This window comes from Leucopleurus acutus, assembly GCF_964270905.1.
Source record: "Leucopleurus acutus genome assembly, chromosome: 4".
NCBI classification, from domain to species: Eukaryota; Metazoa; Chordata; class Mammalia; order Artiodactyla; family Delphinidae; genus Leucopleurus; species Leucopleurus acutus.
In genome coordinates this window covers 134358697-134374369 of record NC_139146.1, presented here as the reverse complement: position 1 = coordinate 134374369, position 15673 = coordinate 134358697, and the positions used below count along the sequence as shown (strand labels likewise).

The 15673-nt window shown below is 39.1% G+C and overlaps 1 protein-coding gene across 1 annotated transcript in view; it reads left to right on the top strand.

Annotated features, from left to right (window-relative positions):
• The first annotated feature begins 1655 nt into the window (after positions 1 to 1655).
• Positions 1656 to 15673, top strand: part of USP38 (ubiquitin specific peptidase 38) — a 34291-nt gene continuing 20273 nt past the window's right edge. The window contains exons 1-4 of the mRNA XM_082838391.1: positions 1656 to 2784; positions 4317 to 4452; positions 10300 to 10429; positions 12188 to 12289. Coding sequence (XP_082694517.1) covers positions 2103 to 2784; positions 4317 to 4452; positions 10300 to 10429; positions 12188 to 12289 — 1050 coding nt within the window. The 5' untranslated portion in view covers positions 1656 to 2102. The remainder of the gene's footprint in view (positions 2785 to 4316; positions 4453 to 10299; positions 10430 to 12187; positions 12290 to 15673) is intronic.

The window sequence follows — 15673 nt, the reverse complement described above, 5'->3', positions numbered from 1 at the left end:
GTAATATATTTGCTTAGTATATATAATAAAAATATTTGCTTAGACTATATATTAATATATATAACAAATATTGTTTTCTTTCCTCTGTTATTCCCTTGTCACATAACATAGGATGTAACAGATAGTTATTAAGTATTGTTAATTTTACATCTCAGCATTTAAGTTACAGGATATCAGCAAATCCACAATCCTACCACTCAGTCCTCTAATGCTTTACTTTCTACCTTATTCTTGTCTTCCAACGTGGCACCATTCCCAGTAAAGGCGAACTTTTCTCTGTAGTTTTACTTCCATCTATTGGAAAAGGAAAAGTTCCAAAGCTATTCCTGTGTTCTAGCATGACTGTCTTAGATCCATCAATTACTTCATATCTCTTTTATCTTCAATCTCTTCCTGCAAACTAACTCGGTCTCAAGTTTCCTCTACCCAGCTCCTACCTTGTCTAAACAGCCATTCTTTTCAAGATTATCCTTACTGATGTGTTAAATATATTGGTGTAACCATTTTGTAAATTGGTAAAAACCAAAACACTATTAAGCAAGGTAAACAACTTACAATTTTGTTCCTTTTTCTACTGGACATTTCAACTAAACCGTTTTAAAGTTTCGTCTGTATTACATGCCGTTAACGTCTGATATCACAATCATATTAGTCAAGTCTTAACGGAGCTATAATTAGGCAATATTTTCCAATTTAAAGGTCTCCAATTAAAGCCTAAATTCTTATGGTGAATCCTTGGAATTTAACTTGAAAGAGTACAAGCGTGATGACTCCATCTATTCTTCTTTATTGTAAACCATCTTCAGGGTCAGCCTACACGTAAATACTGTGAAAATTTCACCTTTTTTATTTTCAAAGTACTCTTTCATTCTTTCTCACCTGTCATTTTCCTTACTCTCCCCCCATTTTTCGGACAACATAAATTTTCGACATGCCACAAAAGCTCATTAAAAAGATATTTGCTAAAGATAACGGATCGTCTCTAAACGCATACGGCCACCAGTACAGCCCTTACTTTAATAACCACACGCAAGAGAACGGCAATCTCATTTAGGAACCCTGGCTCATTTCTTGATGAATGAGCCACGACCTCAAACGATTTCCCTTCAATCCGGATTTTGAGTTCTTTTCCTTACTTTCTCCCCAAATGCTCTTCTACTCGTGTTTCCAAAACTTTCCCATTCACAAGATTTTACCTAAATAAAACTTTCTCGGCCTTTCACAAGTAACCTGACTCGGACAGAACGGATAGAGATAGGAAGGTGGAACTCGTAGAGTCGTAGTCACCTCCAACGCGTCCGCTCCCGGCCGCTTCTCCCGGGAAGCCTCCTGTGACTTACACACGATCCCCCAGTGACACTACGGTAGCCGCCCCACTCAGCCAGAGGCAGCCACGCCAGCGCAGCAGCTAAGCTGCGGGTCAGCGAGGGGGTCCCAGCGCGGCCCATGAGTGAGGAGGCGATTGTGGGCGGAGGACGGTGAGAGGGGAGGGAGGAAAGGAGTGGGGCGGGGCGAAGGGGCGGAGGGGCGGGCCTTTCCGGAGGTTCCAACGTCCTCCACTTCCTGTTTGCCGGACCTTCTGAATCCGGGTCAAGGGTGTCCACCCCCTCTTCTCCCCGGTTGATCCGGCACCGTCCGTGACAGCGGCTCCTGACTCAACCCGGGGCGGTTTTCATCCCACGACCTGCCGGAGCCCGGACGCCCACAACTGCCGCAGAACGCGGAGGCGTGCTTCCTCATCCACTGGCTCGCAGCCCCGGCCCCTGAGCACCCGTAGCCGCCAAGGGACCCCGCTGGCCCCTCAGAGCTGATGCTGAGGCCCCGCGGGCCCGGGGCGGCGGCGGAGTGCGGGCCTCTGGCTTCTTAGGCCCATCGCGGGCGGTGCCGGTTCTTACGCGCCCCAGGCTTGCCAACTCCCGCCCGGGCTTGGATGGGCCCCCCTGCCCGATAAATGTGGCTACTGAGGCAGCGGTGGCGGTGGTCGGTCCCGCTGCTGCTGCTGCGCTCCAAGTTCACCTCCGCCCCGGGGCTCTCCTGGCCCACCCTGGGGCCGTGGCCGCCCGCTCCTTCCTCACTGGGCCGGGCCTTGCAGCGTGGCGACAATGGACAAGATCCTGGAGGGCCTGGTGAGTTCTTCGCACCCGCTGCCCCTCAAGCGGGTGATCGTGCGGAAGGTGGTGGAGTCGGCGGAGCATTGGCTGGACGAGGCGCAATGCGAGGCCATGTTTGACCTGACGACGCGGCTCATCCTGGAGGGCCAGGACCCCTTTCAGCGGCAGGTGGGCCATCAAGTGCTGGAGGCCTACGCGCGCTACCACCGGCCAGAGTTCGAGTCCTTCTTCAATAAGACGTTCGTGCTGGGCCTCCTCCAACAGGGCTACCACTCGCTGGACAGGAAGGACGTAGCCATCCTGGACTATATTCACAACGGCCTGAAGCTGATCATGAGCTGCCCGTCGGTGCTGGACCTCTTCAGCCTGCTGCAGGTGGAGGTACTGCGGATGGTGTGTGAGAGGCCGGAGCCGCAGCTTTGCGCCCGACTGAGCGACCTCCTGACCGACTTCGTGCAGTGCATCCCCAAGGGGAAATTGTCCATCACCTTCTGCCAACAGCTGGTTCGAACGATAGGCCACTTCCAGTGCGTGTCCACCCAGGAGAAAGAGCTGCGGGAATATGTCTCACAGGTGACAAAAGTGAGTAACTTGCTCCAGAACATCTGGAAGGCCGAGCCCTCCACCTTGCTGCCTTCCCTGCAAGAAGTTTTTGCAAGCATTTCTTCCACAGGTAAGGGTCATTACATTCCCAGAAAATCTCTCTTGGAAATATAGTGTGTGTCTCTTACGTACACACCGTGTTTGTTTCCCTGCTCTGAAAACATCTTAATGGGAGAGGACATCTTAACACCTTCATCCAAATTCTTATCCACTGCCCTATTCAGGCTGTCACTTTGGACATTAAAAAACGGGCAGTGTTTCCAGTTTAGAGGCTGAGAACGTCGAGGTCTAAGACCTTTGGCAGCAAACAAGTTGCTTAACTACCCAGCTCCTGCTCAAGTTATGGAATGCTTTGAAGATGACAGCCACTATGTAAAAGCTTCTATTCATTAGTGACTAATGGCCGCATAATAATGTTTACTGTATCATCATTGTACTGTGATTCTGTCATCTTGCTGTCATGAGTTTTTCCTTAGTTTCTGAATTTTTCCATTTTTTAATTCATGGACTGTGTGCCATTTATTATTAGATTATCCTAGTTAACTGTGTCGTTGTTGAATATTGACATTTTATGTCTGCAGTAGTTTGTGAGAGTAGATACAGGTGGACGAGTGAAGGGAAAGAGTATGAAGACTTAAATAGGTGTTTTTGCGCTCCAGGTGTCAATAGCCCACGGATCGTGTCCTTAGAAATCCGGGAGGGATCAGGTGATACTTAGCAGGAAAATGCTTTCTCACTCGGGAATTTTACCTGTATGTTTGCATTCCTTGTTCGGACATGGAGCTTCCAGCTCTGTAAGTTGTGAAACAATAGATCCAAAACTGTGTTCTCTCCCTCTCTGCTTGGTACAATCGTTCTCTGGCTGTTGTTCGAAATTGAACTTGTGAAGGAGGTATCCTCCTTTTATGTTGAGAATAAGAAATAAGAGTAGAGTTTTAACAGGCTCCATGCTTTCCTGATGAATTAAGTACATTTATGAAAGAATTACCAACTATATATTTGCATTATCTGAGTTTTGGTTTATTTTTTAATTGTAATTTTTCATGTATTGCCTGTGTTGCTATAACAGTTCGATTTCCCCAGAACTTTTTCAACTGTAGTAGTAAAGCTGCTCATCTTGGATTTGCTTAATTTTCATGTAGTTTAAGCAAAGTCCCCCCCCAAATTTATCTTAGTTTCTACTTCTTTAAGTGATTTTAAAAAGTTTTCTTAGAACAATGTGATGACTACTATAATTAATAGGGGTAAGTTACTTTGGAGGATCTAAAATGGGAATTATGATACCTTGCATGTCTTTTCTGGCTACTGCTTTACAAATGAATATTTTAACACGACAATAACAATATTAAAGAATGCAAGAAAATAAAGTAATTTATGGACTAAATATGGCCATAGTGAAGAATAGTTTTTATGTTGCAGTATTGTCGAACTACTACTCTTAATCTCTCGTTTCTGCAGTTTAACATTCCTTGTATGTTAGAGTCTACCCATGAGATGGAGTGTAACAACTGCCTGGTGGAGGGGTGGTAAATTGTTGTTCTCTCTGAATACTTCCCTTGAACCTTCTTGCCATGTTCCTTTTTCTTTTCAATTAAAAAATAGATGCATCATTTGAACCTTCTGTGGCATTGGCAAGCCTTGTGCAGCACATTCCTCTTCAGATGATAACAGTTCTCATCAGGAGCCTTACTACAGATCCAAATGTAAAAGATGCAAGTATGACCCAAGCTCTTTGCAGGTACTTCTTCATAACACCATAGATAGTAATTGTAGATTTGGGAGGAGGAGATATTTTGCTGTATTTTGTGGGTAATGAAAAACTTAGGGAAATGTTTAAAACTGATATTGTGGAATCAAATATATAAAGACTCTCCAAATTAATTGAAATGAATTGTTTACCTTACTATAGGCTTGACAGGCATCCAGTAACTCATATCTGTTTTCTATTCAGCTTTTTTAAATTCCAAAAATATAGCACACATATACACTTACTGTTCAGCCAGGAGTTGGTTGGATTATCAATATATTTTACTAATTTCTTTGCTCAGTATTGTTGCCTGCAACCTATTTCCTCCCTCTGGGATCTTTTTTTTTCTGGCTAAGTATATACTTTTACTTAGTACATACTTTTACTTTCTCTTTCAACCAGGACCTCTGGGTAATACTTTCTTAGCCTTTGTTTGAAATGGGGTTTTTTTCTTGCTTATTCCCAAGTAGATGATTTGGCAAGATACAGAATTCTAATTTGATAGTTATTTTCTCTTAGCATTTTAAAAATAATACTGCATTGTCTTGTGGCATCTATTGTTGCTGATGTGGAGTCTGCAGTCAATTTGATTATCTTTCCTTTGTGAGTAGTTAGGGTCTTCTGGTAATGTTTATGCTTTTCTCTTTATCCTTGATGTTTTGCAGTTTTATTCTTATATTTCTAGGTGTAAACTTAATGTTATTTTTGCTTCTCAGAACTCTTGTGCTTTTATTAATTCAATCATTCATTCTTTCAACTATTAAAATCACATTTATTGGGCACTTACTATGAGTGCCAAGCAGTGTTTAAAAACCTCATTGAACAAATGGGTAGAAATATCCTAACGGGCTTCTAGCTGGGGAGGCAGGCAGGCAATATCAGTAACATATTTGAAGAGATACATCCTGATCTCAGAGATGCTAAAATGTGGAAAGGTACAGTCATTGGTGTTCTAGTTTAGATTACAGGACTTTTCTTGCCTTAGTGGTACATAAACTACATTTTACATCCTAAAACTGATTTTGTTTTAGATTTCATTAAGTATGGTAAGTAAAATAATTTTGTATGTTGGATAGTGATGAGCGTTTTTGGAAAAAAGTAGATAGGAAAGCAAGAAAGCATGGGGAATGGTTTGCAATTTTAAATATGATAGATGAGGAAGGCCTCACTGAGAAGGTGACCATGAAATAAAGATATGAAGGAAATGAGGGTGCAGACCTTGTGGTGATCTAAGGGGAAGAGCATCAATACTGTCTTATAATTTACTAGTTTTTCCTTCAAAGGTACCCATTTATAGAGATTATTCCAGTTATTGAGTGTCTTTATTTCAATGACTATATTTTTCTAATTGAGCTTTTCCTGTCTTCCTGTTCTTGTTTCATATCTGTCTGGTTTTGTTTTATAATTTTTTTCTATTTATTTCCTGTGTGCACATATATGTGTATGCATAGCACATTTAAATAAAATGTAAGAATTTATTTATTTATTTTTGGCTGTGTCAGGTCTTAGTTGTGGTGTGTGGGCTTCTCTCTAGTTGTGGTGCGTGGGCTTCTCTCTAGTTGTGGTGTGTGGGGTTCCTCTTCTCTAGTTGTGGCACGTGGGCTCTGTAGTTGTGGCACATGGGCTCTAGTTGAGGCGCATGAGCTCAGTAGTTGTGGTGTGCGGGCTTAGTTGCCCTGCAGCATGTGGGATCTTAGTTCAAGAAGAAGACGGGAACCCGCGCCCCTGCATTGTAAGGCAGATTCTTTACCACTGGACCACCAGGGAAGTCCCCTAAAATGTACGGATTTAGAACAGTGGTTTCTGTGCACCTGTTGTAAATTACAGTCATAAAGTAACCTGTAAACTTAAGTATTTATTTTGGGTTCTCAGAAAGCTACATGTGTACAATTCTCACCCTCTAGCATTTAGTCTTTTTTTTCTCTTTTTTTCTTATAGTTGATTTATAATGTTCTGTATGGCACTCTTAGTCTTAATTTTTTAACCTCTTCAAAACAACCATAGTGTCCAATTTACGAATTTATTTTTAAGATATATTTGTAAATTAATTTTTACCTATGTTTCTATGGAAAGTTGTGATCCAGTTTCCATTGCATTTCCAATTTATCTGACATGATCCTATTTAACTTATAATATACCTGGAGTAATTATTCTTGTATTGCAAATGTAATTGAAAAGAATAGTAATGTTTACTTTTATCACACTCCCACCTTCTACTCCCCCATACTCTACGCTTCCCCACACATAGCACTTGTCATGCTTTACTGTCATTTTCTGTAATCCAAAGAAATGCAAATGCAGGTATTGTACAAGAACCAGATAGTAACATTAAAGTATGAAATAGGCCAGGGTAACTGAAGTAATAGGGAATGGGGTATACAAGCATTTTCTGAAAGAGAAAGCTGATCCTCAACTCCAGTTGTCTTGTTATCACAGGGAAATTTGAGTTCAGTGTTGCTAATCTGATTTTTCAAAAGGAGACTGAAATCCAGTTTTTATGTGGAGTTTTCTAATATTTAAAACATTGGAACAAATAAAACTGAAGGCTGGATCTAGCCCTTAAGCTGCTACCTACAATAAAGTGAAAATTGGCTTTATTCTCTACAAATTAAGATTAAATCTATTTTGTGGCCTTTCATAATATTGCCAATTTTAAGATTTTCAAGTTGCATGTACTTTTTTTGGCTATAGAGAGAAATGGTTTCATTTGTTCAACAAATTTGAGCTCCATTTTAATGCAGATCAAAGATTAAAGATTAAAAAACAAAACAACAAGATCGCTGTTCTTAAGCCCACAATCTAACAGAGGAAACAAGATTTATTACAACTACAGCTAACTGTTCTTTAAATAGTAAGAAATTAAATCAGCCTATCAGAGTTAAGTGTCCTTAAAATTCAAAGTGTAACCAATACATGGTGGATAAGATTACTGTAGTTAACCATAAAAATAACTGATTCTATAGTGCCTTTGTCTGAGAGGATTTGAGCATACGTAAGTCCAATCAAATTGAAGCAAGACTAGAATATAATTAAAGTGTAGCCAAAGGTGTTGCATTATACGCCAGCAGAGCTTAGTTCAGATACCAGTACTAGTACTTATTGTGTGACTGTTGAGAATTTCCTAACTTTCCATATCAGTTTGAGGGCAGAAACCATATTTTACTATTATATTCTTAGCACTTAACACAGTGCCTATTATATAATAGATACTCAAATATTTTTTGAATGAGTGGCTTCTAATTTGTGTTACTTCTGACTTGAAGTATCTTTAGGGTGGTTAGGAGATTGGGTACACATGGGATAAGATAAAGACTAGAGGCTTATGAGATGGGAAGCTAGAAATGGAGAGGATGGAGGAAAAGGCTGATTGGGTGATTAGAGATAATGAAAAGCCATGGCCAAGTGGAATTTTCTACTCTGCCCCCTCACTCTTTACTAGTACCCCCCCCCTTAGACCTGAGCTAAAGGGAGTTCTGGCCTTGGGCCCTGTGTGCTAGGGAGCCCAACCTGGTTCTACTCTGGGACTTTGCTCCCCATGGGGAGGAGTCCATACAGCCAAAGAGATGTGTGCACATATATTCCTTATCTAAACCACATGTTTTTTTGTGCACGTATTTACGCTAAAAAATATATATACAATATGTACTCATATGTTTTCTTTTAAACAAACAAAAAACAGTTTTAAAAAGATTTACCGGGCTTCCCTGGTGGCGCAGTGGTTGAGAGTCCGCCTGCCGATGCAGGGGACACGCGTTCATGCCCCGGTCCGGGAGGATCCCACATGCCGCGGAGCGGCTGGGCCCGTGAGCCATGGCCGCTGAGCCTGTGCGTCCGGAGCCTGTGCTCCGCAATGAGAGAGGCCACAGCAGTGAGAGGCCCGCGTACCGCAAAAAAAAAAAAGATTTACTGGCATTTTTTTCTTTTTTAATTCAACAATATCTCAGACCTTTCTGTGTTAGATCCCTGTTGGTAGATTCATATTGATCTATCTCATCTTTTAAAACTCAACATAATGTTTCATAGTATCAATACCATAGTATATTTAGCCATTTCCTTATGATGGACATTTAGATAATTTGCATTTTTTCTGTATCATAAGCAGTGCTGCAGTGAATATACTCTTTGTACACAAATGCAAGTATCTCTACTTTCTACTTCATGTACTTAGAGTGGCCACAGACTTGTGAAAACCAGGCTAACAATAGTTGAGAGACGTGGAACAGCTGTTAGGGACTACTTTAATGACTTACAACCATCATTGTTGGCCAGAAAAACAAGAAGGGAGATAAAATGTGTGCAGGGAGCAGAGGGAACATACAAATAACTCGTAGTAAAATGAGTTTGAACTTTGGAGCCACTCTTAATGTCTGATGAAACATTTTAATCTTAAGAGCAAAAACCTTAATAAAGATAACACTCCAATGTTAATGTATTGATAGATAGTTTATAACATATCATATGAAAGTCAGTCCTTTTGACATGTTAGTTGCTCTTTTGGTCACGTGTTTATGTACTTAGTATTTATATTTTACATTTTGTACAATCAAAGTATTTATTTATTGCCACATGTGTAAATATTTGGAAGAAAGACATTCACAGTATTTCCAGTGTATTAACTCATTTAACCTTCACATCGGTCCTGTAAAATTTATCCGTAATCTACAGATAAGGAACTGAGACACAAAGAAGTTAAATAACTTACATAAGTATTTAGGGTTCCCAGCTAATAAATGGTGAATTGAGATTTTTAAACTATATCATTCTGACTTTAAAATCCTGGTTTGTTTTACTATTTTTTTTATTATATAGTCCTCCCAATTGGATTACTGGATCAAATAATATGAACATTTGGCCCAGTTGCTTTCCAAAAGAGTCATAGCAGTCTTTTTCATTGTGGTTGATGTGTAACATTAAGGATAGTCTCCATCATACCCCATATTACTTTATCTTTATTTCCATTAAACGCGATTGGTACTCAAAAAGAAAAACACTCATTATTACAAAATGAGGCCACTTCAGTATTTACACATTTGGTGCCCTTTTTATCTATTTGAAATTTCTTCTTGTTGTCTTTGTATGGTAAGATTTTGAAAGGGATGAAGAGACCTGTTTCACAATTCAAAATATAGTCTTTTTTAACACTGCATTTCATATTTAGACTGTAATCACCAGAAAGGAGAAATTTTGGTTCGTATCCATATGTCTCAGTTCAGATAGCCATATTTTTGTTTTTTTAATATTTATTTATTTATTTATTGGCTGCATCTGGTCTTAGTTGCGGCACGTGGGCTCTTCATTGCAGTGCACGGGCTTCTCTCTAGTTGTGGTGCAGGCTCAGTAGCTGTGGCGTGTGGGCTCAGTAGTTGCAGCACTCGGGCTTAGTTGCCCCGTGGCATGTGGGATCTTAGTTCCCTAACCAGGGATTGAACCAGTGTCCCCTGCATTGAAAGATGGATTCTTAACCACTGTACCACCAGGAAAGTCCCAGATAGCCGTATTTTAACTGTTCTTCTTACAGTAAATTTGCCTAATAAATTATTGATACCACTCACTATATAGCATGTTTAAAACTTTGCATTTATGCAAAATGCTTGTTTATCAGAAATTATTTTTAATGCAAATATGTTATATAAGAAACTGTCAGCTTACAAGATTGGAAACTCCTTGAGTTCTAGCACGCATTATAGTCATTTCTACATCTTGAATAGTACTTTTCACAAGCAAGCTCAGTTTGAGTCACAAAGTGAGTGATTATCTAGTATAACTCCTGTTATTCCTCAATAAGTAATGTTAAAGATATTTTCCATGCTGATAGTTTTGTTTTCCTTCAATTTTCAGAATGATTGACTGGCTCTCCTGGCCGTTGGCTCAGCATGTAGACACATGGGTGATTGCACTCCTGAAAGGACTGGCAGCTGTCCAGAAGTTTACTATTTTGATAGATGTTACTTTACTGAAGATAGAACTGGTAAGTGGGAGTGTATAAATCTATTGGAATATATGGACCCATATAATAAGTCTTTTTATCTTTGGGTTGTCCCCTTTAAAGTGTCTAATTTTGAATGTGGTCTTGTTTTTGGTTTTCTTTTGAATGGGCTTTAGAAATTTAAAATGCTACTTAAGATTAGGTAATTAAAATAATTTTGCTGTTTTCAAATATTTATTATGAAAACACACTCCTTCTGTTATCTCTTGAATCCCAGCTAATCAAACTTTTACCACCATTATTCTGCCAAAGCTATCTTTGACACCAGTGCTTTCCAGTGTTGCTTAACTCAGGAGTTATTTCTCAAGCCTTCTCTCGTTGACCTGTTAGTCATTTGACATAGTTGATCACTCCCTCTTGAAACACTTTCTTGCTAGTTTCCAGGACATTATACTCTCCTGACTTTTGTCCTAGTTCACTGGCTTCTCAGTCTCCTGTAGTGGATCTTTCTAACTTTGGAGTGCCTTAGAATCACATCTCTGGTTCACTTTCTTCTCAGTCCATACTTATAGTGACCCATGGCTTTAAATAATGTCTCTAAGTTAATGACTGCCAGGTTTATATTTCAAGTCCATTATTCTCCCATGAACTCCATATTCACTTACCCAACTTAGACAGTTGGATCTCAAGTTCAACTTATCCACAATCTAACCCCTGATTTTCCCCTCCCACCCCTTGATATATATAGATAGATAGATAGATTTTTTTTTTTTTTTTTTTTTTGCCATACGCGGGCCTCTCACTGTTGTGGTCTCTCCCGTTGCGGAGCACAGGCTCCGGACGCGCAGGCTCAGCGGCCATGACTCACGGGCCCAGCCGCTCTGCGGCACGTGGGATCTTCCCAGACCAGGGCACGAACCCGCGTCCCCTGCATCGGCAAGCGGACTCTCAACCACTGCACCACCAGGGAAGCCCACCCCTTGCTATATTGATTGCAGTAGCCTTGCAGCTCCTGCCCTTAGTCCTCTTCAGGTGTCACACAAGGTCCTACCTGATCTGACCCACTGCTACTTCTCTCATCCGGTCTCCCACTATTATTGCCTCAGTCTCTGTGCTTTACTTACACTGCCCTAGTTGTTATATCTCTAGTCCACCAGGGTGGAGGCCTCAGGGTCTTTGCTCTGCTTCCTACGCTTTTCTCCAAGTTATCTGTCAGACTTACTCTCATTTCTTTCAGTTTTTTTAAGTCAGGTATCACCTTTATCACGATGCATTTTTTAAATTCCGTATATAAAATAGCAGATCTTTTTGCCACTCAGCACTCCCTCTTCAACATACCCTGCTTTCATAGCATTTCTCTCCCATGTTACTTTATATTGTCTCTACTCACCCTCTAGACAGTAAGCCCTGTAATATCAGAGATTTCTTTTTTTTTAATCTACCATTGTATCTCCAGTACTTAGAATAGTGCCAAGCAGCAGTAGGTGGTCAATAAGTATTTGCTGAATGAATTGAATGAATAAAGGACCAGGGAGATATCACCTTGTAAACATGGTTTGACAGATTTTTATTTGATCAGGGAGTTTTCAGAGTTGGTTAGGTCCTTTTATTCTCTTGATCTCTGTCATATTATTTCCCAACTTTCTCCATTTCCCAGAATTTAATAACATATGTTATGACAGAACTTCTCAGGAAAGGGGATATTCACACAAATAATTTTTGGCCCTAGGAAGATAATCACTGATTGGATTAATTATTTCCCTACCAACTCTTAAAGTGGATGTCTTATCTTTTCTGCAGGTTTTTAATCGGCTTTGGTTTCCTCTTGTGAGACCCGGTGCTCTCACAGTTCTTTCTCACATGCTGCTTAGTTTTCAGCATTCTCCAGAGGCGTTCCATTTGGTAAGTTATGACACAAGCTTTCTACACTGAAAAGACTTGTTTTAAAATTTCAATTTAATATTGAGTCACATTTGTATTTGTGAAAACCTTGTAGGTTGGTCCTAAATCTAACTATTTTCATGTAGCTTTATGATTCCTTTTAAAATTGAGATTGTGAGATTTCCTTCCAAAGAATATGTTTTTAGAATGTTTTGGGTCTCACCAAAATTGCTCCACTTGCAATCACAACCAGCAATTGAAAGTTAAAAGTTACTCTTGTACATGAGAGATGTCACGTCAGTGTCACTGTTGGTTGTGTGTTGCACAGGTAAACAGTGTAGGAGAAAAATGGTTTAAAACCACTGACTAGGGCTTCCCTGGTGGCGCAGTGGTTGAGAGTCCGCCTGCCGATGCAGGGGACACGTTCGTGCCCCAGTCCGGGAAGATCCCACATGCCACGGAGCAGCTGGGTCCGTGAGCCATGGCCGCTGAGCCTGTGCGTCTGGAGCCTGTGCTCTGCAACGGGAGAGGCCACAACAGTGAGACGCCTGCGTACCACAAAAAAAAAAAAAAAAAAAAAACCACTGACTGCTTTAGAATTTCAGAAGCATGAAACCATAAGTCTTTGTTTTGTTGCCCCAGAATTAGGGCTTTTCATTCTCTTTCAGGCCATATCCTACAAATTCTGTTGATTCCACCTTTAAAGTATATCCAGAATCCTTCCACTTTTAACCAGCTACATCACTGCTTTTGATTTGATTTGATTTTGATTATTTGATTATCAGTTATTGCAGGTGAAAAATGACAAAATGTTATTTTAGGAACCTGTCCATTTTTCTGTCTAGGGGATCACAGGAAAGCAGTGGTGTATGTGGTTACGTGCTTCCTCCAAGGTCTGATCCTCAGTTTTACAGGACTAGAAACTCATTATCAACACACCCACAATGTTAAAATCTTAGGAATACTGACCCACCACAAACAAATTCAAAGGAGACTGATAAAGTGTAGAATTTCAGTTGTTGATTGTCAGCTAGAAATGTAACTAGCCTCAGAGAATTATATACTCACATAGGCTACTTGGTGCCTCATTTCCAAAATCTTCAGGCTTAATAGAAGTAAACCTTACTAACAAGTAATTACATTATACATTATCTCTTAGGGTGAGTGATTTCTGCAGTTCATTGCCCTAATTGGTGAGCTTGATCATCAGTTAATAACCTTATATCCATTACACAAACAAAACTCACACTTGGGCTAATACAGCAGCTATACTAGCAAAATCTTCCAAGGGAAAAAAAACAACTATTTTTCCCTGTCTTCAGGCATGATCATGTATAGGCCATTTGAGAAAAGGTTTATTTTCAGAATTTCTGGGAAGGAAATCATCCATTCTAATATTTATTGCTCTCCATACATTCCTTAATCTCTCTGAAAAGTCACTTTTGCTGTACTCTAAACCTATTTCTTTGCTCAATTTTTTTAAAGATAGAAGATATCTCCTTACCTTGTATTGCTTTTTTTTCCCCTGAAAATAGTAATTGAAATGGCAAATGGTTGACTTTGAAATATTTGGCTACTGAAATAAGTAAATATTAAATCATTTATTTAAAGAACAGTTAGATCTAAAGTAGAAAATTGTGATCTGGCCTAGTAAAGTCTAAAAACAAAGACCTACTAACTCTCTACATTCTGTGTGTATCCTGACCTGCTACTCAACTAAAATTAACTTGGGCATCTAGTAGTGGATCATGTGGTGGTTAAATCACCTATAACTCTAAATAACTCAGCGAAGGACTCAGGTTTAGGAGTTGCTAAGAATGAACAATAATCTGGAATCACCAGCATCATTATTCATTGTATTATACATTTAGAATATTTTAGAGCAAACTGAGATTGAAATCATAGTGTGTGTTATTATGGACCAAGTTGCTTTTCGTATGCTTTTTATAAGTGGAAAAAAAATTTTTAACAAAAGAGAAAATATCAAAGCTTCTAATTAAATAAGTTATACACATTTTCTCAAATAGTAACTTAAGTTTAATGAGTATCACAATAATGTCTGCAAATATTTAGATTTGCTCATTCAGAAAAAAAATCAACTTTCAGATATTTAGAAGGTAATAACCTGCTTGGATGTCTATCTATATGCTTGTGAAGAACTTAGTGTTATTTCCACATCAGTGATCATTTTGACATAGGATGTAGTAGTAGACAATTATGTGTATTATCTGACTGCAGAGATCCAATCTACACTAGGAAGATTGTACACTAGCTTTTAGAAGATTTGGTATTTGTAAATTAAACAATCATTTTAAAAATTCTTTCGTCTTCCCTTCCATCTCTGTCTCTCCTGTCACCTCTGAAGAAACAATAATTTGGATTTCTGACTATTTTAGCAAGAGAGTATCTGATAGATATGGCTTTATGGAGCAAACTTATAATTCAGATTTGCTTTGAAATGTAGAGATGATAGCAGTAGAGTGAACCATTAGGAACTGGTAGTTTTATGGTCAGATTAATACCTTTTTTGGAGGTAAGATTAAAGAAAGTGGTGCAAAAGCTAAAGTGTGATTTCAGACCTCAAAGCACAAGAGTAAAACCAGAGACAGCAGAATGAGAATAGCAGTGTTAATTTAAGAATATGATTTTCTTTCTACAGGAAGGAAGGGAGTTGATTGGGATATAATTGTTGTCACTGCTGTTTGATGATAAGTCCATAGAGCTATAACTTCACTTTTATCACGAGTTAGCAACCAAAAAAAATGTTCTACACTGCTTTTTATTTGGCTCGTTTGGCTACTTTGAAAATAGTCTGAAGAAGGGCAAAGGTGGAAACAGGGAGACCAGTTGGGGGGGTTTGCATGAATTGAGGCAAGAGGCGATTGTCAGTTGAGATAAGAAAAGTTCTAGATGGTATATGTGGTATATGCCATGACATGTTATATGTTATATGAAGTGATATACAGCAAGCAGTGTCTTTCACTGGACAGTGGAACAGACTTTTTCTTTTACTTCATACAAGTTTGTATTGTTAAATTTTTTTTTTTACAATAAGTGTATAATTCATTTACAACAAAATTAAACTTTTACAGAAAGATAATATAATATAATATAGGAAGTTAGTGAAATTACCCTCAATCTCACTACAATTTTTATGTTTTCCATCACGATGTTTTTTTCCCTATATATTTTAACAAGGTATTTATATTTGTAATCTATATGCAGTTTTTGTATCCTTCTTTTAAAATTTAACATTGCATAATAAATATTTTCCCATGTTGCTACACAGAAAAGTTCTACAAGTAGAAAATAAGATGCTTTTTACATGTGAACTGTAAATATGTAGTATCAGATTATAATTAATAATTAGTTGAGACAAGTATAGCACCGTACTAATGGAATGAG